We start from the raw sequence: 26,930 nt of genomic DNA on the forward strand, positions 1-26,930 counted from the left end.
CCTGTGTTATCATAGCTGTTTGCAAGATACAAATTCACATAGGTATACTGAGCCACACAAAAAGAGAATCATTGCATATGGGTGTGCTCTTTTGCATCAACTAGTTACCGAGAACATTGCCTGCCAACTGTGCAGTGAAAGCTAAGTAAATGTGTATCCCGAGGGGCATTGTTTCTGATAAACTAAATGTGACTTACAAAATTTTGGTAAAACACCCCCTGTGTAAGTATTTATGCTGTTAATCAAGTGATTGCAATGATAGTTGCGGAGGAAGAGTTCCCGTGTCGGGCAAAGTATTATTTGGTTTATTACGGTTGGCAAGTACTAAACTTATTCCCACTATAGTACCTTCGTAATATTTGGTGTGTGTGACTTCCGTAACACACCGTGGGTGACCCTACCATAGAATTCGTTACAAGGCGATAACAGAATCATAATTACTCTTAAAATGTATGAAGGACTGAGAAGTTTAGAGGGCATTATTGCCCCATCTTCCTCGTAGTTATATCTTTACAATAAGACGGGAATTTTATTCTTGGTTTTACATTGGTATCTACCTATTTAATTTATAACCATTCAGTCCGATTCCATTAACGCATTCAGTTTAAAAATCAGACTGACTGCATAGTATTTACTATTCAGTTTTAATTAAATAAAATAAAATATAAAATTGATTATTTATTATAAAAAAAAAAAACATTTTAATAAAAAAGCCAGTATTTTTTTTTTTACTCTACTTCATGAAATGTGTCACAAAAATTACGTGAAACGAAACGCAGATACAGTTTGATGTAAGGTTTGATGACAAGACGCGAGTTCATTTTGTTTTCCAACAAAGAAATTGTATTATTTCTGTGACTCTTATTTCTAACAAATGAAAGGCAAGTTTTCTCAAATCAGATACAGTGTCAGCACAACTTTTATGTTGAGTAACTTGAAAATATTCCTGATTGCAGTCGTCGAACCCATGTTATATTTCGTTTTATTTTAAATTAAAATCTTACTAATCGTAAGTTTTGAGTTAAATTAAACACTATAGATGTTGTGAAATAAATCAAGTGGAACAGATTTAGTATGGAATATCATTATTCCGACTTGTGTATGCCGACGGATCATCTGCTGACTGGTGCGTATTGTTTTTCATTGGTAATATCTAATCTAAAAACATAATTAAACGTGTAATTTTGCTAATTTCGTTCATTACAGAACATATTTATATGAACACCTCAGTTAGATATTTTGTTTTGACTTGTTTCACATCAATAAGCATTCATACCTTACGAAAAAAAAACAAAAGTTAACTGATATGCTAAGTTAATAAAAATAATGTGTTAATCTTAGCTTGTTCGTGAAAAAGTAAAACAAAACGTTTAATCATCACTATCACTATATTATAAAGTTTTCTCATGGTGGAAAGGCCTACCTAACTTTAAATTAAATGCTTGATTCTAATCTACCAATCTCTATTATATTTTCAAGTTTTAAACATCCTCCTTGGTAAAGTTCAAAATTTGTTTACCAAGTAGGAGCCTAGCAATTTTGTGCTAAATAATATTTTTCACTTGTATTTTCCTTGTCTCCTCTGCTTGTGGGGTTATTTTTTTTTCAATTGAGACAAATACAAAAAATGTTCAGTGAGCTCAATAGAAACTTTCTTTCAATATTCATTGACTGTAAACTATTACTTAGTTATGTAAATCTATTTAGTCAGGTACCTAGATTAATTTATGTGTCACCAAGCTTAAGTTTATTAATTTAATATTTTTATAAGACACCTTGTACTTATTGTAGGCAGTTAAATTATTAATAGTTATTTATTATTAGGTTCAGATTATTCTATCAACACCTTGTTAATTGACCTCAATAAAACTATCTATAAGGAAAATATTCAATTAATGTTATGGATGTTCTTACTGCTAACCCAAAATACATTTACACACCATTGACAAAAGTTGAAGGAAAACATTGTGAGGGAACTTGGGCTTATAATTTCTAATTATAAATTTGAAATCTCCAACCCACATTGAGAAATTATTTATTTGAAATAGCAGAAAACTAATGAGATTTCATAATAACTGTGGGGTAAATTTTTAGGGGTAGTTATAATTTTTAATGAAATAGATACATTCTGTGAGCATGCAATAGAGCTTATATAAATAAACTCATGCTAGTCATGCCAGCACATCTAAACATATGAAATCATACCTAATAGCACCTCTTTCATTTCATATAAAGTGTTATATGGTCATGTGTAATTAATATTAGCTAATAATTTACTTACAACAATTTTTTGTTGGTAGCCAATAAATAGTTAATATAACCTTTCAGGACCATATGCTGCAGAATATGCTCCACAATACTTGGTACCGAAGCAATCAGCAGAGTATGAAGTGCGGTCCAGTGTGCTGGTGGATGGGGGAGACAGGTTTGGGGTATCCGCTGTGGTGTTTGACAAGTACGAAGAGCTGATATGGATGGGGAATCAGGGAGTGAGTAAACTATCATAATAATATGGTTTCATTAAATTAATTTCACTGGACTTGAACCAAAAAAAGTTGTTCATGGATTATTGTTTTTAATTATTTTTACTTGAATATTAATGGAATTTGTTGTTCATAATCAGTTTTGTCAATAGCCTGCCTGATTAATACTGTAATAATGGTATTGCGTTTACTGTAATTGAATCAATGGTTTAATATGTCTCTTAACTAATCTAGGTATATTATTATTACTTTGTAGGGGCATGTAACATCATACTATGGGCCAGGAATGCAAAAGTACACATCATTCCAAGTACATGAATCTGAAGAAGTGCGAGATATCATAACTGTTGAACAAGGTATATTTGCACTTACAAAGACAACTTTAAGACATCAAATACGAAGAGGAATTCCGAAACGTACTTTCAAGTAAGTTTTATTATACTATTAATCAAAAGTAGTAGCAAAAAATTTATTAAAAAATCACTGTTTACTCGCTTTTCATCATGAGCAGCATGCACAGACGTGGCGAAATGGCGCAGCCTATAAAGAATCAGCTTAACTATGCCAACGGGTTCGCCCGCGTTACTTGCTTAAAAGTAGACCATGTGTTTGTCCAGTGTGTAATATATTTCTGTGCAAAATTTCATTCAGATATGTGCTGTAGTTTTTGCATTTAAGAGTAACACATACATACATACATACTCTCAAATAATCACATTTAACATATCTACAGTCAATCACAGACAATATATTGGTCATTAAAATGTTTAATGTTTTTATTTCTAGATCACCAAATATGACAGATATGCAATGCCTCTTCCAAGTGAGTGCTACTAAATTGATGATGGGGGGACATCAGAACAAATTAATTGACTTAGATCTCAACAGAATGAGTGAAACTGCTATTGTAAGTAAATCGGTCACTTTCTCTTTTCACCTTTCCTGACATCAAATTGAAAATGTTTCAATAACTATGTCTATGCTAAAATTTAGTGGATTTGTACTTATCCAAACAATTTTTCAGCTGTAAAAGCCAAAGATTACTATGATACTTAGCTACTTGTGATTAATTTTCCATAACATTTTATATAATATTAAATTGGTGTCATAGTGACCCGGAACTTTAAAAACTTGTGTGGGTGCTTCAAAATACCAAAGTGTCTTTTTCCTATTAACTTACTTATTTTACTTTCTTAGATTATGTACCTTTGACAAATGAACCTCTTTGGTCAGCAGTGGCATTATACGCTGTTCACGTGACATCAACTGAAATTGTATCATCTCTTTCATAATCAAAATATTCATTAACATTTCCAGCCTATCCAAGAAGAAGGTTGTGCAGTGCTCCGTAGCGGCGGTGGTTCGTTAGTGGCGTGTGGTAGTGCCAATGGAATGGTTGCCTTACGGGACATTAGGACGCCAACCTCAGCGGAACATACCTTCAGAGCACACTCAGCTTGCCTCTCAGACTTGGACATGCAAGGAGATCTACTTATCACTTGTGGATTTACGCAATCGTATGTATTTCCTATCAATTCATAAAGCTTGCAAGTCATGTCCACATAGATTTACATCCTGGAGATTATATGATCCTAGAGGTCCTAGGCCTAGAGATAATTTATTGGTTACTTTCAATAGGGGAGTAATTTATTTCTTTGCCTCATTTCGTTAAAATCTGTTCGGATGTGTTTTGTGCATTGCTGACACGTACATTTTGTTATCGACGATGACATACGTGTTTATTGATGTAATATGGATATTTCAAAGAAATAGTTTTTATTATCTCTTTAATATCTCATGTACATGTGTACATGTAGGTAATATTTCAAAACAGTTCTTTTTTAATTATGTAATTGATGTCCATTTCATCTACTTATATTAATTCTTCTTTTTTCTAATTAATGACGCAATTTTTTGTTGATTATTAAAACTCCCTCTAAACTATCTAAAACAAATACTTTTCTTTCACCAGCGTGGGTATGGCAGTAGCGGAGCCCTACGTGTTAGTATGGGACGTCCGCTGCCTACGTGGCAACAGTAAGCCGGGCGAAGGAGCCTGGTCACTGCCTACAGTATCGCCGCCATTGTTACTGCACTTCTTGCCCGCGTTCTCCGGCAGAGCGGTCGCGTTGTCCGGCGACGGCCATGTTGCTTTGTTACATGTCAACGCACCCAATGCCACTGAGCATTCTGTGTTTCAGGTAATTCTGAGTTGTAAGAAAATTATATTTGAATTGGAGGAAAATTATGTACCTATGTACTTATTTTTAAATTTTATTCTGCAGTTTGGTTACTCTATAGTAAACAGTCGGACACAACTGTTCATATTAAATGTTAGCACTCGTTTTTAGCCAGTTCTGTTATGAGATAGGGGGTGAACCTATCAGTATTTGCCTGGCATAGTCCCAGACTCCTTGCTATTATTGATGATGTATTGATTTCTTAACATTGAATCAAATGCTTGTGAATTTACTAAGTAGATATTCAGATGATAAGAGTTTTATTTATCTTTACAGGTGGACACTCAAAGCTCACAATGCAGTGTAATGGACGTGTCGTCCACAAGTCAAGCGCTAGTGTTCGGTGACCAATCTGGACATCTACACTTGTTCTCCCCTCAACACAATCATGAACCAGTGTTCAATAACTTTTCTAGGTGAGGTATAAAACATTTTAATGCTTAGGAAATAAAATGAAGTCAAAATGTGTGTGAATTTCACTGTAAATTAGATACAGTTGCGGCAGCTAGGTGGCCCCTAAGTCGCATGAAACTAATTACTTAATGATCTTTAAATACATATTACAAAAAATCTTCTAATTCTCGATTATTTTGTTCCCAGAGCGACAGAGTTTGCGGATCAAGTCTTAGGTATTCCATACGTTGGGTTCAACGACACCACATTCCAATTCTCCACTGTTCCTCTACCCCCACTATCTTCAGGCACCAAATGGTTCAACGAATTACCTGAAGAATTCTTCAAAAGAATATACAGGTGTTTGTTTATTCAATAAGTCTTTATTTATGTGTGTTTTATCCTATAAAATTTTAAAGTTATCGTTTTATACAGGAAACCGAAACCGATTGATCCAGAAGTGCTAAAGTCTATGAAAATGCAAGGTCCCATTGGATATGCGCCAAATCCTAGATCGTTTAAGAGGAATCAGGTAAGTGACATCACTAAAACTTATTACATACATACATAACCTCACACCTGACTCCTATGGACCCCCATTGCAGAGACAATGGAACGCCAATTGCTACGAATCTTACATACTTCTTTCTTCAACAGTCATCAGTATTTTCATGCATGCCCCTCAGTTAAGGATACATTTAATTTGGCCCTTCTTTAATATACATATCACTAATCTGGTTGCTATTTGTCCATCTAGGGCGAGCTCTACCGACGGTCCCATTCATATCCTCCGTGTATATTTCTTTTGTAAATCTGCTTATTGATTAATTAAAAATATCGTAATTGTTTGATAAAAATATTTGAATGCTTTCCAGATGCCGTACATAGAAGACAATTTCGATGATTTGAATTCTTCAAGACAGAATGAAAATAAATATGTTGCGCAGCCCATTCCTAAGCATTATCAAAAGGTAAAACCTGGCTTCATTATTTTTATTTACGCAGTAATCAGTCGCAAAACCATTAACGATTGCCGATGAACGATGCCGAACGTCAATGCCAGTAATGATTCGAATGTTTTAAGAATATCAATGTTCAAGTTTAAATAAGTCCTTTATAATTTAAATTACCTTTTTTAACGGGGAAAATCATTTAATGACTTCTCCCACCTTGGGCGAGGCGAGAGAGAGTGTCAGACGTACTGACTAAAACCACCCGTTCCCACTCCTGCTTTTTGAGCCGGAGCCCCGGTAACCCGGGTTACCGGTAGCGGCCGCTAGGTAGTCTGCAGCTCCCACCTGAATTTAACAAATTACCCTTACCTTTATAAGAACGACCTTTGGACTTTTTTAGTTTATAAAAACTCTTTAATTAATTATAATATTACAAGAACTTCATATCTTTTACAGGTAGACATACGCTACAATAAACACGGTCCGAACGAGGAGTTGGAAAAATTGAACAGAACAGGTCTTCCAGGGTTAGAGACTACGTTACCTAACTCTTACTGCAATTCCATGTTGCAGGTAATTTCATTGACATTAATTTTGTGATATTAAGCATATAATAGATATTTACTTTTTTTCTTATATAATAGATACTTAAAAGACGTTCACACGATTGTTTATTTGGTAGCTACTTAATTATGGTTAAGCAGGTCACCATGGTCAATACACATTGAGACCATGGAATACACTGACTCGTATTAAATATATGCCATTACTCCACATAAGATGGTGACATCTTCAATATTTCTACGACTAGAAACCTGAACCTTTTTATCTGCGATTTCTATATACCTGCCTGCCTGCAGTAAGCACGGAGATCATGACAAAGTCCTCTATATTGCCGCGGTCAGACTCGTAGTCCAGGAATGGACTGATGATGGTGACCCAAAAGCCTAATTATTCCGACTTGAATATCCAATTGCTAGATAAACAATAGGGTATATGCGCATGATTCAAATAACGATAATTTTTTTTTCATATAATCTCTTTTCCTTGAGATTTATAAATCTATCAATAATTTTCAATATAATTTTGTTTTGAATAAGAAAATAATTATTGCAAAATGCACAAAATAAGCGGGAAATTCAAATTAGTTGAAACGCATTGCTATTGGTCAGAGTAGTTTGTGACGTCAAAGTCTATAATAACAAATATCAACAAGTGCTATTGTTGAATGCTTGCAACGAAATTCAGTTTTTTTGTGATTTTGAGTTGATATTGAAGTGATATTGTTTTGTAAAAGAGTGGCAGGAAAGTCACAGGAAATGACTGATATTGGTTACGTCAAGGCACAATCGGACAATCTTCCAAAAATTGATGTGTTTATGATGACCGCGTATTTCACATCAAATTCGGATTTTACGTCTACTGAAATAAAAGGAGTGAAAGCAGCAAGGTAATTACACAATAAATATTATATTTATTTGGTTTTCGACGCCTTCTTTGGATAATTTTTACCTATAAGTAAATAGAAATAGCCTGGAAATAACATAACCTTAAAATGCGAATGGGAGAACATTTTAAGGTTATTTATTGTATTGTGTGAAAAACATATTATCTGAAGCTGAGGCTGCTTTGTATCATTAACTTGACACTTTGCTTGAGTATAAGTGGCGTGCCTTGCACTCCCTCAAGTTCTCATAAGTACATAGGCTGAGGCTTATGTCCACGGTTGGACATAGGGCTCAGCCTTTGTCCAGCACTGGACTAACACGGGATGATGGTGATGATGATGACTGCTTGAACTGCTAGCGCTCACTGCACTTTCATTAAGTACTTTATGGTATCAAAATACCTTATTAGATGAAAACGCTTTTCCGGTAAAACCAAAACTCGATTGTATGTACCTATTTCTATATTGTTTTATTTTTTATAGATCTGCACGAGAAACATATGGAGATTCTGCAGTTGGATATGTACAAGTGAAACGGGAGGGTAATATATGCACTGTGAAGGCTCGAAAATGACAAGAAAAAATACTTTATTTGGTGCATTTCTATTTGTATTTTTACACTAGGCCACGATACAATATTTAAAAGTCGGTTTACTATCCTGTTGCATTATGTAATTGAAGTGAATTCACGTAAAACACGAAATATATACAAATTATGACCCAAAACACTTTGCAGTTTCAACTGTTATTATAGACTTTGACGTCACGCGAGCGCGCCAAAATGACGGTCGTTTAAAATGCTGTTACGAATCTATTATTTTAAAACTGCTTTTTTTACCCGAATTCCTTTTTTTTTAGTGCTGGTTTTTTTAACATTTATATAATGATGTAAATTACCATTTAAAAACATTTAAAAAATACATGCATATACCCTATTGTGTGTACGTTTCTAACTTTTTAAGACAATACTAGATTATAAGCCACAAATTTTTTCAGGTTTTATATTACACATTGCCGGTTAAGGCGACCCTCTTAGCACATACATGTGCCAAAGAATTTTGTCTCAGTTGCGAATTGGGTATGCTCACTTTTTATTTATATACATTATTTTATAGGCTGTTTTGTACCTACTACTAAGAACAAGGAAGTTTTTAAGTCAACTGAGGGATGGAATATGTTTTTATTGACAGCTTACCTATATGTATAGCTTAATGTTGGTCGAATTTTATTTTGGACTTTAGACGAAATAGACTTGGAAAACACGAATAATTCCCATCTGAATAGGATCGACTAATCTCTTCAAAATGACGTACAAAATATACGTTTTCTGAGTAAAATGATGAAATTTTAGAGAACACTTCACAGTCACAACGCTGTATTCAAAGATCTTTTAAGTCTATTCATGTACCTAATAGTCGTTGAGATCCGTTTTAACATACCTATAAAGTAAGTGCCTATAAAGTTCCCTCTTCATCAAAATAAAATAAAATTCGACCAAACCAATACAAGAAACATTACCAGACTTTTTAATAAAAACATTATCTTTAAAATATTTCAGGATTCCTTTTCAGAATGTTAGATACGTCCGGCGGTGCGCCGTGTCAAGCCAATAACTTTCTTCGTGCGTTCCGTACCGTGCCTGAAGCGGCCGCGTTGGGGCTTATATTGCCTGATAGAGGACCGGATTCCAGGGTCGATTTGGTTGCTCTGATACAGGTATAGTTACTTTATTTGTATTGGGATAGAGTTGAAGTTGGTTTTTGTTGTTTGTGTGAGGAGTTCATTATTAATTTATCAAGTGCTATACGTACAACGCGTGTACATAAGCGAAAACGTTCCAAGCGCCTTACGTATGCCGTGTGATAGCGAGCATCAAAATATAGATAAGCCGAAGACCTTACGGTCTTCGAACAGTAGTACACAGTCCAAATTACTAGGGAACCTATTTAGTTTACCCACCAATCAGTTTGTTATTTACACTTTCTTAACCAATCAACATTCACACCTACAAAGAAAATAACCAATCAAACATTTTAATCCTTACCCACAGAGTTGGAATCGCTTCATCCTGCATCAGATTCACTACGAAATACTGGAAACTCGTAAGAAAGAAAAGGCATTACTAGTGAACAGTCCACCGAAACCTGTTCGAATGCCAGCTGTGAACGTGAAGAGACCTGCTCCTCAAGGGAACCAAGTCAATGGGCAGTTTACTGAGGAGTATCAGTATACTGAGCTGGAGTTTTTGGGACCGGCTACCGAGTTTGAAGGTAGTGAAGAGCTGAGGGAAGAAGGGTGGACAGCTCGGGAGGATGGTGAGTTGAATTTTGTCTTTTTTATAGGATAAGCCAGTAAACGACCCACGGATCACCTGATTGTAAACAATCGCCGCATGGCCATCCGAAATCCCAGAGGTGTTACAAGTGCGTTGCCGGCCTTTTGGGTGTTAGAAATTTAAGGGTTGTTGGTGAATCGGGGATTAGCAAGGAATTCCATATATGAAAATTCTGGTGGGTATTCATTTGCAAAGCATAGATTGTTTGATTTGGAGGCTGAGTCACCCTCGTCCGTAGGAGAGCACCCATAAAAATGAATCCCTACACGTGGCCTCTGGGTGGTGCTAACCAGGTGACACTTTGGTGGTAGGCTTCGGCCGACGGCATTATGACCACCCACCGAGCAAAACCGTGTCGCCAAGCGGCCTAGCCGTGTTCCGCCACGATGCTCGGTGCCGCCGTATGAGAGGATGGGTCGAAATGTTTGTTCCACTATGGGTAGACCGGTCTGGCGCGCGCTGGTGTGGCTGCATCGGGTGGCCAGTCGAGGAGGGTAGCGGGATCCGAGGCACGGTGCACCGCTGACCGACCGCAGATAGTTGGGGGCCCAATTAGCGTGCTAGCCACACGTGAAAGGCTGCCCCGCCATCTAGCGAAAAATCCCATGGATACGCCATCGTGCCGGTTGGCGACCGGACGAGAGGGCCCGATGGATATTCATGGGGGGCTCGGGCGTCCCCGCAGTCTCCAGGCTGGCCTCCCATTGATGTAGCTAACTGCAGTGCGCGTCTGGGGTCGCCTGTGTGGAGGAACATTTCACTGCCATCCTCTCAGCAACCTCACACTCCTTAATGAAAACAAGAGCTAAGAAAAGGGTTAAACAGCGGCTGCACTCCTCTCCCTCAAAGTGCACCTCTCTAATATCCGAGGCTTGCACTCCAATCTCAATGCGGTCCATCACCATCTTGAGACCGAGAACCCCACGCTCTTGTTTCTCTCGGAGACCCAGATCAGATGTCCGTCCGACGCTTCGTACCTAAACTACCCAGGTTTTACCCTGGAGCACAATTTTGTTGCCCGTGCAGGCGTATGCCTGTACGTCCAGGACGGCGTCTGTTACCGGCGTCTCCGAGACTTTGAAGACCCCAGTTACTCCACATTGTGGATACTGGTGGACACAGGCATGGAGAAAATTCTCTATGCCTGTGTCTATCGGTCGCACAGCGGAGATTTGGAGACGACCAGATTAGCGCAATACCTTGAGGAGGCGGCGGATACGGCTCGGCAGAGGTACCCTTCGGCCCAGTTGGTGTTACTGGGGGACTTGAACGCCCATCACCAGGAGTGGCTGTTCCCATACCAGTGCACTGACCATGCTGGGAGGGAGATGCGTAAGCTTGCGCTGACGCTTGGCCTGACCCAGCTGGTCCATGAGGCCACAAGGGTGCCTGATGTCGATACGCAAACTGCCAACTGCTTAGACCTTCTGCTGACAACTGATCCAGACAGCTACTCAGTGTCAGTTTCATCACCCCTGGGTAGTTCTGACCACTGTCTGGTGAAATCTGTATCCACACACTCCCCGCAGGATTCCAGTCCCAGAGGATCTCGGCGGATGTGGCGGTACAAGTCAGCAGATTGGGATGGGATGCGATCTTTCTTTGCATCCTATCCTTGGCGGCCTGTTTGCTTCTCATCCAGTGACCCGTCAGCTTGTGCAGATGCCGTAGCCGGGGTGGTGCGTCAGGGCATGGAATACTACATCCCATTCTCGGACGCACCATCTATCGGTGGCACTCGTCCATGGTTTGATGCCGACTGCGGACGTGCTGAGGCGCGAAAGCATGCGGCATACTTGGCATGGGCGGATGCCAGGCGCCGTAAGGCTGGCGACACTCCTCAGAAGAAGAGAGCCTTCAACCGGGCTGCCAAGTCGTGCAAAAAGGCATTGCGGATGGCTCGGTTCAACCACATTGGCCGAATAGGGAACAAACTGGCTTCCTACCCAGCGGGCAGTAAAGCGTTCTGGTCCCTGGCCAAGGCGGTTGAATCGAACTTCTGCCGCCCCTCACTACCGCCTCTCCTGGGGTCTGACGGGACGCTGGCTCACACCGCAGTAGAGAAAGCGAACTTGTTTGCTTCTCTATTTGCGGAGTCTTCACGTCTTGATACTGGTGGCGCTATACCTCCTTCTCTACATAACGTATGCGAGACGAAAATGTCCAAAATTCGCATCCGACAGAAGGAGGTGTATAAGACGTTGCGTAATCTCGACGTGAACAAGGCCAGTGGACCCGACGGAATCCCAGCCGTAGTTTTAAAAACCTGTGCGCCTGAGTTGTCTCCAGTCCTGACACGTCTGTTTCGCCTTTCCTTGGAGACGGGTCAAGTGCCGGTTGCATGGAAGCTGGCCAACGTGCAGTCTGTGCCCAAAAAGGTAGTCGTGCCGACCCTAATAATTACCGACCTATCTCGGTCACGTCCATACTCTGCAAGAGTATGGAACGTGTACTTAACAACAGGCTCCTGGCATACCTTAAAGGTAACGACCTCCTCAGCGATCGGCAATATGGGTTTCGCCGCAACCGATCTACTGGGGACCTTCTTGCGTATGCCACTCACATCTGGAGCGAGGCCATCGAGAAGCACGGGGAGGCATTAGCGGTCTCGCTCGATATATCAAAGGCCTTTGATAGGGTGTGGCACGACAGCCTTATCGGCAAGCTTCCTGCATATGGACTTCCCGCTGATCTGTGCAAATGGATTGCAGACTTCCTGAGGGATCGGTCAATTCGAGTAGTCATCGATGGCTGCTCGTCTGACCAATTTGGCATCAACGCCGGAGTTCCTCAGGGGTCAGTACTTTCAGCAACGCTCTTTTTGCTGCACATCAACGACCTGCTTAAGCCCGGTATCTTTGGGTATGCAGATGACAGCACAGTTGTTGAAAGGTATGTGTCCGATGCGCGGACTAGCGGAACACAGATCCAGTCTCTAAGAGAATCCATGGTCGAACGGTTGAACTCGTCCTTGAAGGCGGTCTCCGATTGGGGAGACGCCAACTTGGTCAAGTTCAACGCTACCAAAACCCAGGCGTGTCTATTCTCCGCCAAACGGAGTCAATTTCCGCTGGCTCCTACTTTCCGAAATGTATCTGTTCCAGTATCGGATCATCTAGAGCTTCTTGGCGTAACTCTATCGCCAACGCTAAACTTCGGCTCATATATAGAGCATCTGGCTGGTAGGAAATTGGGTATCCTCTCGAAGGTGAGACGGTACTTCACACCAGAACAACTGCTGAGCCTGTACCAAGCGCAGGTTCGGTCATGTATGGAGTACTGTTCTCACCTTTGGGACGGCTCGGCTAAATGCCGGCTGGATGCGCTCGAACACATTGAAAGGCGTGCCAAGAAGCTCATCAACGATGATGCGCTTGTGGAGGCCCGGCTTCAAAGCCTTGAACACAGGCGCAAGGTCGCAAGCCTTTCCGTTTTTTACCGGATACATTTCGGAGAGTGTGCGGGGGAATTGCACAACTTGATTCCTCCTAGTCCTTTCCATCATCGAACCACAAGACAATCGGCGAGGCGTCACCGATTCATGGTGGATATCCCACCCACACGCACGAAGCGCTTCGCTTCAAGCTTCCTTGTGCGAACTGCTAGGGAGTGGAACTCCTTGCCGGAGTCTGTGTTTCCTGATGGGTATAACCTGGGTGTCTTCAAAGCCCGAGTGAATAGGTTGCTAATGGGCAGACGTGCTCCATCGTAGGCCACATCATCACTTACCATCAGGTGAGATAGCGGCCAAACGTCGTCCCATTTAAAAATAAAAAAAAAAAAAAGATGTAACACATTTCTTAAAGCACAGTCATTCCTAATTACTTATTACAGTGGTACGTTATAAACGTTGATGGAAGTTTTAACCATAATATTTTATAGATACATAAAATGTTTGAATGATTAATGGATCTATAAAGTGTAATCTATAAAGACATTAATGATTTAGTACAATAAACTAATTGTTTTATATCAAATCCAGTAGCGATCTTGTTTGGACAACCTGACTATGGAGGTAGGTGGTCATTTTCACCGAAAACAATTGGACCATTCCATGTAACATCATCTGAATTATTTTTTTCATCTTATTATAGCTCGATGTAGTCAACGTCATTATGGTTTTATTAAAAGGTAAAAATGTTTTCATGACGACACGTTTTGTGTTTTAGTTTTCTCATCTCCATTTAACTTTATTTTGTTTAGCACCTCTTAATTTGTTTCGGTGATTCTTATTAGAGAAGTCAAATAGAGAATGTTAAATCACCTATTGTTTTAAAGTATTCATTTGTACTCTGTAGCTGATTTACCTATTGAAGAAATACAACTATAGTTGGGCCATTACAAACATGCAAACTGTCATGAGTCATTTTTATCAGATCTCTCGCTCACACTTATGCCAGTTGTGCGGCTTTGCCACATTCCGTTGACGTGACAGTTCGCTCATTTGTAATGGCCCAACTATAATCACTGTGCAAGCAATACATGTTCTTCTTCAGAGTAAAAAAAAAATGTTAAAACTTTCTTCTCAATACTACCAGGTGCAGGTGACGCAGATTCCGTTCCAGTAGATAATCACGAGCTGCCAAACAACCAACAGGCTGACAGGGAGGAGTCGGAGATATCACAGCTCTTCGCCATCGGGAGACACCAGCTCAACCGGTGTATGAAGTGTAACAAGGAGGTTGGTTACTGTGTTATTGCCAACTTGCTATATGAGTAACTTATAGACCTTTTTTTAATGACGGGGGAAACCTTCAAAAGGCGCCTAGTTAACTTATAAACCCTAGTACAGTTTTGTTACTGGCTGGCTTTTTTTGAGGGGAAATTATCCAATGACTATCCCGTCTAGGGTAACCATAGAGTATTTGATCGTTTTTCTTTCATAGTGAATAACACTTGGGACAACCAAGCTTTTCTAAAGGATTGACCGACAAACACTGTTCTTTTTGTTTATCTTAAGTGCCTTTTCAGCCTGGTCGTAACAAATGTTGACTTTGACTTTAAAAGTTCAAATCAGTCTAAACATGAGCTCCTTTAAAAATCTGTCTCTAAAGTTTCACCTGATATTACTAACAACCTTGCTTATTGTATTAAGTTTCATCCAATTTGTCGTCAGGAAGGCCGAGAATCCGTAGTGTTGGCCTGCGCCCTCCAGTACCCCACTGCAGTGCGGGAAGGCCCGGAGCCCCGCGGTGGCTTCTTGGAACTAGTTCGCGCGTCTCTCGCGGCGCGACGTAGCACGCCGGCCTGGTGCGAACACTGTTCCAGGTTCACTCCTACTGTACAACGGGGGAGAATTGTTAGGTTAGTGTTTTATATTATTTATTTAGATTTGATAAATGAAAAAGTGTTTTGATGTTTCTAGAAAAGGAAACAGAGATAAGTAATGATAGTTAAACAGATTTTGTTCCCTTGGCTTCATAAATTTGTAGATTTCTGTGTAGTATTTTGCAAAAAATTAACAAATATATATATGTATCTAGTTGTTTAAAAAAAACAAATGAAACAACAAATTTTAGTGATACAACAATGGTTATAAACTAAGAAGACATTCACTTACCTCAAGTAATACTTTCACGTGTCGCGTAACTCAGAAACATATTATTTCAGATTACCACCGATACTAGCAATCAATTGCGGTGGCGCTACAGTTCGAGAGAAGGCGTACTGGGCCAAAGGGGCACAGAAAGAGATGGTAAGAACATTAATCATGAAGGACGGGTTATATGATAAACTACTTCCGTGCGGTTTCACCCGCTCTGCTCGGCTCCTATTGGACGTAGCTTGATGTTTTAGCTTATAGCTTTCCTCGATATCCACTATCCAACACAAAAAATTATAATTCAAATCGGATCAGTAGTTCCGGAGATTAGCGCGTTCAAACTAGCGCGTTCAAACAAACAAACTCTTCAGCTTTTTATATTAGTATGGATGCATAGCAAAATGGCATGATTTTATCGCATACTACCACCATAATCAAATGTACTACCTTAACCTATTCAAACATACTACTATACTATACTTACAAGTATATTCAAGTAGTTATAAAATGAAATTTAATGTAATGTATTTTAGCCGGAGACGAAACGTGGTGGCGGTGGTAAACCGTGCCGATACGGACTTCACTGCGCTCGACCAGGCTGCCACTTTAAACACCCGGAGAGGTAAGTGATATGTATTTAGAAATGTTTTTTATTATTACCGTGATCGACCACAATAATGTTTATACTGCCCCGATGTAGCTCGAATCAAGTCGAGAATCTTCGAAGTGTTATTATTATCTGTTAGTAAACCGTTTAAACATTATTAAGTTATCGGACATTAAGAAATATCGTCGTTTCAATTTATATTAAGTTCAAAACTCTATCAATTTTTGTTTATAAAACTTGAACTTTGAATATTTTTCAGGCCTAGCCCCCAAGCAGGGTCTTCAAAGACGCCTGCGCAGGAATCGAACTGCGTTCTACCGCAACAGCTACTTATAAGACTGCAATCCGATGGTGACGTTGTTATTAATGATAAGGTAAGGAGTATTTAAACAATTTACTAAAAAAAAAAAAAAAATTACACACTTTGGGTACATTTAGATGACGTTTATTATTGCTCATCTTTTAAAAATATTTTAACTATTTTATGAAATGTAATTAACAAGTAATGAAATAACCGGTTTACAAAATAAACTATTTTTAGAATCTAGTTTCCAACAAAAATATTTCTGGCAGCGGTGGGATTCGAACCCACGCCTCCGAAGAGACTGGTGCCTTAAACCAGCGCCTTAGACCGCTCGGCCACGCTACCCATGAACGTAACCTCGAATTTTGTCATCCCGTGACGAACAGGAGCGATTTTTTTCTAAACATTATTATTTTTTGTTTAGTATTAATGTGTTGAAAGTACTAAACTCTAGAATACGCAATAAACTGAATTCTTGAATAATTAGATTATATGTCTTTCATATATTTATTTCTATCTCTAGCTTCCAATTCCCAACACGTGACTTTACACTATATTATATACTAGCGATCCGCCCCACCTTCGCGTGGTTGCAATGGTGATATATTATTCATGTATTATACATATGTAATAAGTTAGTTGAACCAAAAGCCCAAGTTGTTGCTCTGTAAAAAGAGTTATTTATTTTGATAAAATTTAAAAATACTTAACAATTTGGTAGGTTAGGTACCATACATGTTTAACAAATTAAACTTATATCTAAAATACAACTCAAACAAATAACAATCAGTTTTTGTAAACTATTCACACTTTCTTAAATAAAATCCACTAAATAAATCAATAGTCTTTTCTCTTTATATTACAGTTCAGACATCTTGTCAGTTTTCTCTCACCACAGACAACATCAATATTCAAAGCAAGCGCGGTAAATGACGAACCAGAGAGCTTCATTTACATATATAAACATTCCTTTTGAATTACTTTATCTTTAAAAAAAACCACATCAAAATCGTTCAAACCACAAAAAAAAAAAAAGATTTAAGCATACAAAGGGACATAGGGACAAGGAAAGCGACTGTTTTTTTATACATAGTATAAAAAATTAGCTGCAAAGTGATGCTACAGATTACTAAAGTTAAAGGTCAATACAAAACTAATTTTAAAACCATCTATTTACAGGTGGAATCCCCAACGGAACCGCATACACCGAACAACAGGGCTGACAAGCACAAGAAAAAGAACGTGACTACACAGTCCGAGGAGGAATACACGCTGTCCGCAGCCGTCGTGTGCGTCGAGGACAACCCTAAGAACTTGGTCGCGTACATACAGACCGCGGGGAAGGATGTAGAGCCTGTGTGGTACTTGTTCAATGATTTGAGGTGAGAATTTTGCTTAATAATGGTCATTATAAGAAACTTTATAGCTTATTAAGTCATTTATAACAAGCGAACCATTTATAATTAATTACTATACCGTCTGCTCATTTGTCTACGTGGTTTGTAGTAAAAAAGTATCTTAATATCAATTCAGAACATTACTTACTATATCTATGTCATCTGTGTGAAAAAAATATGGAAAAAATTAAACAGAGGGCTTAGTACGAGTTTGTTTTACGTTTAACATGATCGTGTTCGGTGCTGTGATTAGTTGGATCATTCACACCGGTCAATAATACGGTCTAGTTTCGTTTTCGTTCAACTTAAAGTAAACTCGTTCCAAGGGTACTGTACAATCTTGTGTAAAATGCCTAATTTTGTATCAAATCAGCCACAAAGTTGAAAACTACGATGAATGAAATGATAAACCTTCAAAAGAGGTATACTAAAAGTTTCGCTAAATATAGTCAATCTTTATTTGATTATTCCAGTATTGTACCAGTGACTGCAGAGGAAGTAGTGCAGTTCGGTGCGTGGTGGAAGACTCCGTGCGTGTTGTTCTACACGGCCAGCACTGCGCGCGCGCACGAGCCGGACTCGAGGTCATAGCACTCGCTACTGTATGGGCCGCGGAGCAATGGGTGAGTTAAATCAACAGTAGCCTACAACTATAATTATAACACACAGATTACGCCCTTTAAGTCAGTTGTTATTTTCATATTGAACAAATAAAAAAAAATTTGAAAGTCGTCATTGGTCCTTTTAACCAAATAATTGATTTTATATTAGACCAAAAAGTCATTTCTGACTCGGTGTTTGTTGGTCGAGGAATTTGTTTTGTTTCAAACTGTTAAATTCTTTTAGAATATAATATTTTAATATTAAGTTTTTCTCGATGGCGTGTCTAGATAATTTTAATATTCACCTCAAAATTAAATTAATATACACTTGAGTGCAAAGAACCACAACAAAAATCACTCATAATGAGTACGAGTATTTATAATTGATAACACATCTTTTAGTCTATATAAAAAAACTAATGACGTTTTAAATTCCCAGTGCTATCGTAAGTCCATACGTAATGAGCGAGATGTACTACCCGGTACCTGTAGCGACGCAGGCGCACTACAACTTTGTTCAATAAATTCCAATACATTGTAAGCTCAAGGTAACGTTCGGCGGCACAAAATTGTGTGAACAAATGTATGAACTGAAATTATTAATTAGTATGTGTAAATTATGGCGATTTTAGCTAAACGATACACCTGGTTTGATGAAGATGTTGGGCTAAATTAGTAGTGTAAGCCTTTGGTTTTAAAGAAACTACTTTAAGAAAATAATTGGGAATGCCTACAGTACCTTAGTACGAGTTTGGTTTACGTTTAAAGTAATCAAAACGAGAGTGCGTTCGGCGCTCTGATTGGTCGGCTCGAATAAACCAACCAATCAGAGCGCCGAACGCGCACTCGTTTCGATAAAGCAAACTCATACTAAGGTTACTGGACATCCCTAAAGCTGTACTTATAAAAAATACTAAATATATCTGAATAAAAGAGAATTTGTTTTAATTTAACCAACGTCTTTACCAAACCAGCCTCGCTAAATTATGTAAAATTTATTAAGTTATGGAATAAAGATTTTTTTATATTCATGCAGATTGTACTCATATGAGAAGAGCTGTCTGATCTCAAAACTTGGAGGATATTTTACATATATATATGAAGATGCAGCCTAAAGTTGCGATAATATGTGCCTAAATACTTATTGTACGGTTATATGTATTCCTTAAAGCCTAATATTGCGTGAACTACCTCAAAACATATTCCGTTCCTATAAAATATTGTTTGTTCAAGTTTTGAGAGAAGACAGCTTAAGAATGTATTTTTATATTGAGAGAAATATGCTAACTATGGCGAAATGTCTATTAACTCAAGATTGATCTAAATTATTGATAGGTAAATGAATGTGGTTATGTTAATTGCATACTTGTGTTAGTTATCGGCTTATGAGGAATTAATTCTTGAATAAATTGGTTGCTTTATTTGACATATCGATCGATATCTTTTTAAATAAACACTGATGATGACATGACTCCGTAAAGCGACGTTCTGGGTGACCGAACGCGAAGCGGTGTGGTGAGATGCGAATTCAACGCGATGCGGTGTGACTCGGTGCGAGGCGGCTTCTTTGCCTTACGTCAATGTGTATCGTTTCCGTTTCCGAAGTTATAAGCAAAAACAACGGCATCGCGTCTAGTTCACGCGAAAATATCAAGCCAATTGATCGCGTTCGCGCCACCCTCACCGCGCCTTACTACATTTTGTTACGTACGCCACGTCAATAGATTTTGAGAGTTTGTTGTTTTCGCGCCACGTCTCATCGCTTCGCCTACGCATCAAGATTGCTCACGCCAAAACTGTGGAAGCTAATTACATATTATAATCAAATCAAAAACAATTCAGTGTTTATTCAAAGACATTTATTCTATAAATCACCTTAAATTGACAATTTATTTAAACAAACATTCGACCTATCCTATCATACTACACCTATTGCTTATAATTTACAATAAAATTATGTCTTACGTTTGTTCACGAATGTAACTAACACTCAACAATATCATTTGTATAGATATAAGAGTTTATTTATTTTGGTTGTGATATTTCGAGTAAATTAAAAAATGTAAAAATTATCTCTCTTCCATGAATTACGTCCATTCTGTCAATAGATTTATTTGAACTACGTTTGAACAAACCGATGGATTAGATAGGTTATTAGATAGTGACTGTACTGTACCTTTAGTACAGGTTTGCTTTACGTATAACGAGATTGAAAGAAAATAGAAACTAGAGCGCGTTCGACACTCTGATTGGTTGGTTTATTCGAGCTGCCCGATCAGAGCGCCGAAAGCATTCTCATTTCGACTACTTTATACGTAAAGCAAACTCATACTAGGGTTTCTCTTATCGTATCATTGGCGTTGCTCATGATAGTCTGAATAAAATGTTTATAATATATCCTTCTTTCCAACTCCTTATTAATACTTCATGCCTTCGTGGACATAGAGAACTGACTGAGCTAATCTTTATAACAGATATCAAAACGCTTGGTGTACCGAAGAGCCTGTACAACAAGCTACCAAGCTAAATTATTTTATATAATTTCAACCTTATGGTATTGTAGTAGAGTCCAAAATATAAAAATGACAAATAGCTTGGTGTTCAATCAAATTATGATGGTGTCTACACCTGTATCGAGGTTATGAACTTACTGATCACACTATAATTTCTTACATACATTCGACTTGAGTATTCAAATTCCTTAACTATTACAAGAGATGACTGGAACTGAATCCACTATAGCAAATTCGTATATATAGAGATTTCGAAGAAAAATCATTTACTGGATGGATATTAGGGAAACAAAGTTTTAATACATGAGTAAATGAAACCTCCTCTATATAAATTTTCTACAGCAAGTCTAAATAGATCCTTCCTTTATATTATACTCCATCGTCCATTTTCTATATGTATGTATTATCCTTCCTACATGAGTTTATTAGGTTGCTTGCCAAAAGCGATTGACTGATGTTTGTATGTAACGGAGTGAAAAGAAATAAGTCATTATGTGAATAAATAATATTATAAGACATTATAAAAATATTGACTTATACGGTGGATACTTTCAGCTTTTTTGCATAAGGTTTCTGTCTGGTAAGTACTGTCATAATATAATAGGATCGGTACGGTCATATTATAGGATCGGTACTGTTATATTACAGGATCGGAGCTATCATATTATATACGGCCCTATAATATTATGACAGTGTCGATCCTTTTATATGATACCGATATAATTATATAACTATATAATACTGATACAGTCATATGACTATACTATTATATAATAGGATCGGGACTGTCATATAATAATGTGAAATGGTGTTAGAAAGAAAAATCCCAGATTATGGTTATTACGAAGCTACTTTTTTTAATGTCTTTGAAAAAAAAGTCTTATGCATTTAGAGTTGATTGTAACCATTGTACCCAGTAGCCGAGGCTATGAAATATTTCAGCTATCTTATCAATCTACAAGTTATAGAGCGTAGGTACTGTGATTATTTCAAATTTTTAAACGAATTTTTTTATAAACCTTGTCGGTTTTAAAGATGAGTTTCCATCACTATGCCACTATTTAATTGCATGAAATAATCACAGGTACTGTCTATTTTTTAATATCAGAAGATTCCGCTTTGTCTTACATGGTGGCTGGTTTTAAATAAAAACGAATTTGAAAATATCTGACATGTTTTATTTAAACTTAGACCTTAGCACTTACATAAAATAGTTGTTCTACTTAAACAAAATTGTAGCTTTAATTATTATTAACACATTGAACGCCGGTCGCCGGTGGTCACCGGTGACCGACGTTAGCGGAGGATTTGCCTTCAACAGTTTTTTATTGGCAGTCAAGGACTTAAAACCAAAAATCTTGAATTTAATTTGAATTGATCACACAATGTTCTATCAAAACACAATTTGGAGATCAACATAAAAAAGTAGGTAACACCGAGTAAGGCAATTGGCAACCAATCAAAGTCCACAAAACAAAACCAATCACAATCAAGGAGCTAAATTCAACCAATCACAATTCATCTTTCACTCTCTTCAGCTGTTCTCAGTTCAGCCTTGTGGTGCTCGTCCAACACACACGTCCTCTCAAATCTACTAGTCGCAACCTCTTTAATGCTATTATACACAGTCGGATAATACGCTATTGTCGCGTCAAAATGTTCCCTATCTAGTCTAAATAACTCACAATTGGTTACTGCTATAGCCGAAGCTGTTCTGAAATGGTGCTTCATTACCAATGCTATTTCTCCAAAGAAATCACCGTCTTCTAGGTGACAGATCTCCTTGCCGGAGTCTGAGTAGATGGCTACTGTCCCTCTGTCGATGAAGTAGAGGCAATCGCCTGTTGGTAAACAAAGTAAGTTGTAGACTAGAGTCTGTATTGTGATTTGATAGAAATTATACATAGGTAGACGAAGTTTAGTACACTAAAATAGATTGGATTCTAGAAGTCAATCAAAATATCATTGGGTACAACTGTAGGTACAAGCCACAGCAGAAGTCGCGTAGCTTGGGTAACCCTCCTGCGAGGATTCATTTGATGTGCAATCCTAAATTGCTCCATTAACCACAAGGTTACGTCTGTCTGTACTGTTACTAGTGTAAACCTGTCGTGACAACAAGCCGTGTGAGTGAGGTTACCGGAGACCCCATCCTCAAATCACCAAAAGACCGGCAACGCATTAGTAACTCTTCTGGAGTTACGGGTAGCACTGATTACTTACCATCAAGGGATTAGTGTATTCGTTTGCCACTATATCCCATAAACAAATGAGATACTCACCTACAGTATTAATTTTGAAAATGATATCACCAGCGATGTATATGACGACTCGTAGTTTAAAAGCGATTTGCACCAACAAGGAGCTTGGCAGCTGCTTCAAAAATTCCAGTTCTCTTACTAACTGACGCCCAGTGTGCATGAGGATGTCTTCTCTTAGCTGACCAGACACACAGCCGAGCATTCGAGATTCCTAATTCGACAGAAATTATGAACTAGGAAAAATATTAAGGCTGTGAAAGAAATATGGGTAGCTACAATATTGTCAGGATTATAATTATCTATCATTTAAAATTATCCAAAAAGGGGTTTTGTTGGTTTTAAATTCAACATCATCAGCTCGTTTTCGTCCCCTTTTGGACACGAGTCTCTCTAGTCTAGTAGAGCCACTTAGCGAATATATTTTTTCCTACTAACGGGTGAGCGTACGCGTATGTGACCGCTGCATTCACTTGAGTGTGGTCTCCACTTCTGAACATTCTTATTCGTCTATTCCTTACAGCATGACCATTCTAGGAAACTGGATCGATCTTATTATAACTTGTCACAATTCTATCTTTACCATTCTGCTGTTTCCTACTTACCCTAATTTTAAACAGTACATTACTTTTTTAATCCTAATGTTAAACAATATTATCCTAATTTTAAACAGTACATTACTTTTTTAATCCTAATGTTAAACAATATTATCCTAATTTTAAACTAAGTACATATATTATTATGTAAGTATGTATGGTACCTCGAAATATTTCGACTGAAATCTAATAGCATAAAACTTGAGGATTTTGCTCTTGAGCCTTGGCGGAAAGTTTCTATGCACCATGTATGTCTGCAGCTGTTTCTTCATCATATAATAATGGGCTCTAGCAGACTCTCTACCGAACAATGCCAGTATATATTTTAAAGCGTAATGGTATATGAAAATCTGTAAAAATATATTAAAAGAATGTCCAGAGTTACCACCACTTTATCTTCTGTTTATGCATTTATACTTAAAAGAAGAGTGTTACCTTAGAAAAAATCCAGTAAGTAACAATAAAGTTTTCAAAGCAACCCTTCTGTTCTAGAAGATTCATGTTTGTGTTTGTGGTTAGCATACCAACTGTAACATGACAATGGAAGGTAAGCATAAGATAGACCAGTACTTATAAACCTTACCGGAGCTGCTGACTGCCTAACAGATTACCAAGACCCCGGTTCAACAAGCAGGAGTAGAAACGGCGTGGTTTTTAGACTTTTTAGTCAGTAAGAATAGTTTAGACACTACGTCTCGCCTCGCCTAAATAGGGAGACGGCATTGGATGATAGCCACCTTTTTAAAAAAAACCACCTATGAACCTTTATTACTAGTAGTGATGACATTACCGCAAACTCCATATAGACAAGGAAGGAGAAGAAAGTCCAGCGCTGGACTCGCAGGCTGTTAAGCTGTTAACGTATATGTATTAATAATAATAGTTCCACATACCAGCTCTGTCAAAAGCATAAAGTATTCGAACTTCAGTTGTTTGGTTCCACAGGTTCCCCACAGTTAGCCACGAGCAGTTTCTAGGATTTGCCGGTGCGTGAGTCCCCTCAATGATATAGTCCACAGTAAATTGAAAATATATGTTCCATGCTAGGAACATTACCAGGGAAAATAGGATCTCCACTATAGTCTTTTGATAAATCTGTCGTCAATCAGAAGAGGTGTGTGTGAATATTATTTCTGTACATTTAACTATGAAGGTTCATCAAGATTTTAATAGATAAACAAAACCAACTTACAGATGCTTTCATAACAGTGAGAACATTTTGCAAGTAAACCATTATGATAGGTAGTCGTACTAACTTCATAGCCTCTAAGAGCATATAGATAGTGTGTTCCGTAGTGTCATAGCTGATAGGGATCGCGAAACAGGCAACCACGTCTAATACCAGCCAGGTAGTTAAGTATTTCCATGCAATCTTCTTTTTGGACAAGACGGAAACCTTACGGGAATACCCCTCTATATACCCAGTAAAGAAGTTAACAATTATATTCACTATGATCATGCTATCACTGAACATCAGCAATTTCGCGTGGTATACCTGAAGTGGGAAAGAAATAAATAAAGATGGAATTAAATTATCTATGTTAATCTTTATAAAATGAAACATAGGTAGAGGACGTAGCTATGTAGGTGCGTATATGCAATGTATCTGCTGGGCATACCGCTTGGGCTCATCCAGTGATGAAGAAAGTATTATTATTCTAGATTTATAATTGAACCTCTCAGTTTTTAGATACATTGGAATATGGATATTCAGGGTCAAACAAAGTATAATTAATTATTGCAGGTTTGTCATGGAACCCCACCGTTATTAGACACATTGGAACTTTTAACCTAGACCACATCTTTCGGATATAATAAGCATGGTTTTCCGATCTGGCAATAATTATGAGAGGCCTGCCTTCAGCGCATTTAATTTTTGTAGCTAACGAGCAAACCTGGCGAACTCCGTTTCGGCACCAATGATTTACCATGTGTTCCTGCTTTTCTCCTGAATTTTTTCTTGAATTTTCTTTTCTATAAACCCCACGGAGCTCGAGACCTTGCCAACGAATGCAAAACCGTGGAAATCGGTTCGTGCGTTCTGGAGTTATAGCGTCAGGAAGGAAAAACCGACTTATTTTTATATAATAGATTATAGATTATGTTCCGTTATAAAAGTAATATACTAACAACATAGTCTCCATTATTTTCAGCATAATGAAAAGCTAGTACAACAGAAGAAACTATCATCAAGAAGACGAACAAGAACTCCAAATAGAATCGTAGCTTGCTGTACGGATGTATGGTGTAGCGAAAATGCTGATAGTGACGAAACTTCTCCGCACATAACGCTGCGTAGGACCTAGGAAGAAGAAATGTCTTTATCTTAAAGAAGAATCTAAGAAACAAAGAGAAACGATATATTTTTTTGGTTGGTGGCCAAATGCAGACTTATCAACGCTAAAAAGGAGGAGGTACCCTTTATTTATTCAAAGTATCAGGGTGTTTTTCTTACCAGAGATGTGCTATACTACGTTGTTATGGATGCGTTTGATTTCGCCCAATTAAAACATTCATTGGTACATATAACATAGCACTGGTGGAAACTAAGCTATGTTTTGTATTTGAAAAGGTTCGTGCTATGGATGCGTTCCCTACTATCGATACATCGCATACTTGAGCTGCGTATCTTCGTCACTCAGCTATATAGCTTAGTCTCAGTGGAAACGGTGACATAGTTTCACAGCTTAGCTATTACGTCTTCGTAGCATAGCTACATAGCACATATCTGGTGGAAAAACCCTTAGACATTTCCTTACTAAATAATTACTTTATGAAGGAAGACTGAAATAAACCCTTATAATAAATCACAGTTGACTATATCGACAGTGTGGGATCTCTTTGATCCCACGACAGACAAAGCACATAAGAATCATAGGTTTATCGATTACCTGTGCATATTGATAGCCCTTATATCACCAGCATGAACTGTGATTATATTGAACAACCATTTACGGACTCCTCTACACTTTAACTCATATGCAGAAAGTTTAGCTGCACTCAAATGACATGCATGACCATGGAAGTACCCATGGGAAGTTGTACGAACCAGATTTGGAATCTCTGTTTTGGTCTCATCTTTTTCTAATGGTTCCGTATCTCCCATACCTAATGGTGAAATTAGTTGAAAGGGTTTATGAGAGCCCCTAAAATAGTTTGATTTCAATAAAAACCATCAAATTATTGACGGAAGAAACAATGTCATCAAAGATGTTGTCCATGATGTTGTTGCCAAAACACTTTTAAAAAAGTTCAAGGTT

The 26,930-nt window shown here is 38.0% G+C and overlaps 2 protein-coding genes and 1 non-coding gene across 4 annotated transcripts; 1 reads left to right on the top strand and 2 right to left on the bottom strand.

The window, feature by feature from the left end:
- Nucleotides 1-781: 781 nt before the first annotated feature.
- On the top strand, nt 782-21,982 carry LOC118269302 (PAN2-PAN3 deadenylation complex catalytic subunit PAN2). Of its 2 annotated transcripts, XM_050698721.1 has the most exons (23): nt 782-1,126; nt 2,329-2,489; nt 2,740-2,909; nt 3,270-3,390; nt 3,801-4,000; nt 4,456-4,684; nt 5,000-5,139; nt 5,324-5,476; nt 5,552-5,648; nt 5,992-6,087; nt 6,526-6,642; nt 8,513-8,594; nt 9,075-9,232; nt 9,567-9,831; nt 13,834-13,866; nt 14,390-14,532; nt 14,968-15,155; nt 15,462-15,546; nt 15,927-16,015; nt 16,260-16,374; nt 17,484-17,686; nt 18,175-18,324; nt 18,743-21,982. In XM_050698721.1, the coding sequence occupies exons 1-22, from the start codon at nt 1,075-1,077 to the stop codon at nt 18,290-18,292; spliced, it is 3,015 nt and encodes a 1,004-aa protein (XP_050554678.1). In that variant the 5' UTR covers nt 782-1,074; the 3' UTR covers nt 18,293-18,324; nt 18,743-21,982. The 2 variants fall into 2 exon arrangements, with proteins under 2 accessions (XP_050554678.1, XP_050554682.1); XM_050698725.1 differs by lacking the exon at nt 13,834-13,866.
- Nucleotides 16,568-16,649, bottom strand: Trnal-aag (transfer RNA leucine (anticodon AAG)). The gene has a single exon. It is a non-coding gene; the product is annotated as a tRNA-Leu (tRNA).
- Nucleotides 20,291-26,874, bottom strand: LOC118269083 (potassium/sodium hyperpolarization-activated cyclic nucleotide-gated channel 2-like). The gene is made up of 8 exons (XM_050698731.1): nt 26,562-26,874; nt 25,801-25,972; nt 24,863-25,165; nt 24,564-24,765; nt 24,106-24,197; nt 23,835-24,020; nt 23,099-23,288; nt 20,291-22,657 (listed from the first exon to the last, which is right to left on the bottom strand). The coding sequence occupies exons 1-8, from the start codon at nt 26,774-26,776 to the stop codon at nt 22,335-22,337; spliced, it is 1,683 nt and encodes a 560-aa protein (XP_050554688.1). The 5' UTR covers nt 26,777-26,874; the 3' UTR covers nt 20,291-22,334.
- Between the last annotated feature and the right edge of the window lie 56 nt (nt 26,875-26,930).

Source organism: Spodoptera frugiperda, chromosome 2, assembly GCF_023101765.2.
Source record: "Spodoptera frugiperda isolate SF20-4 chromosome 2, AGI-APGP_CSIRO_Sfru_2.0, whole genome shotgun sequence".
Classification (NCBI taxonomy): domain Eukaryota; kingdom Metazoa; phylum Arthropoda; class Insecta; order Lepidoptera; family Noctuidae; genus Spodoptera; species Spodoptera frugiperda.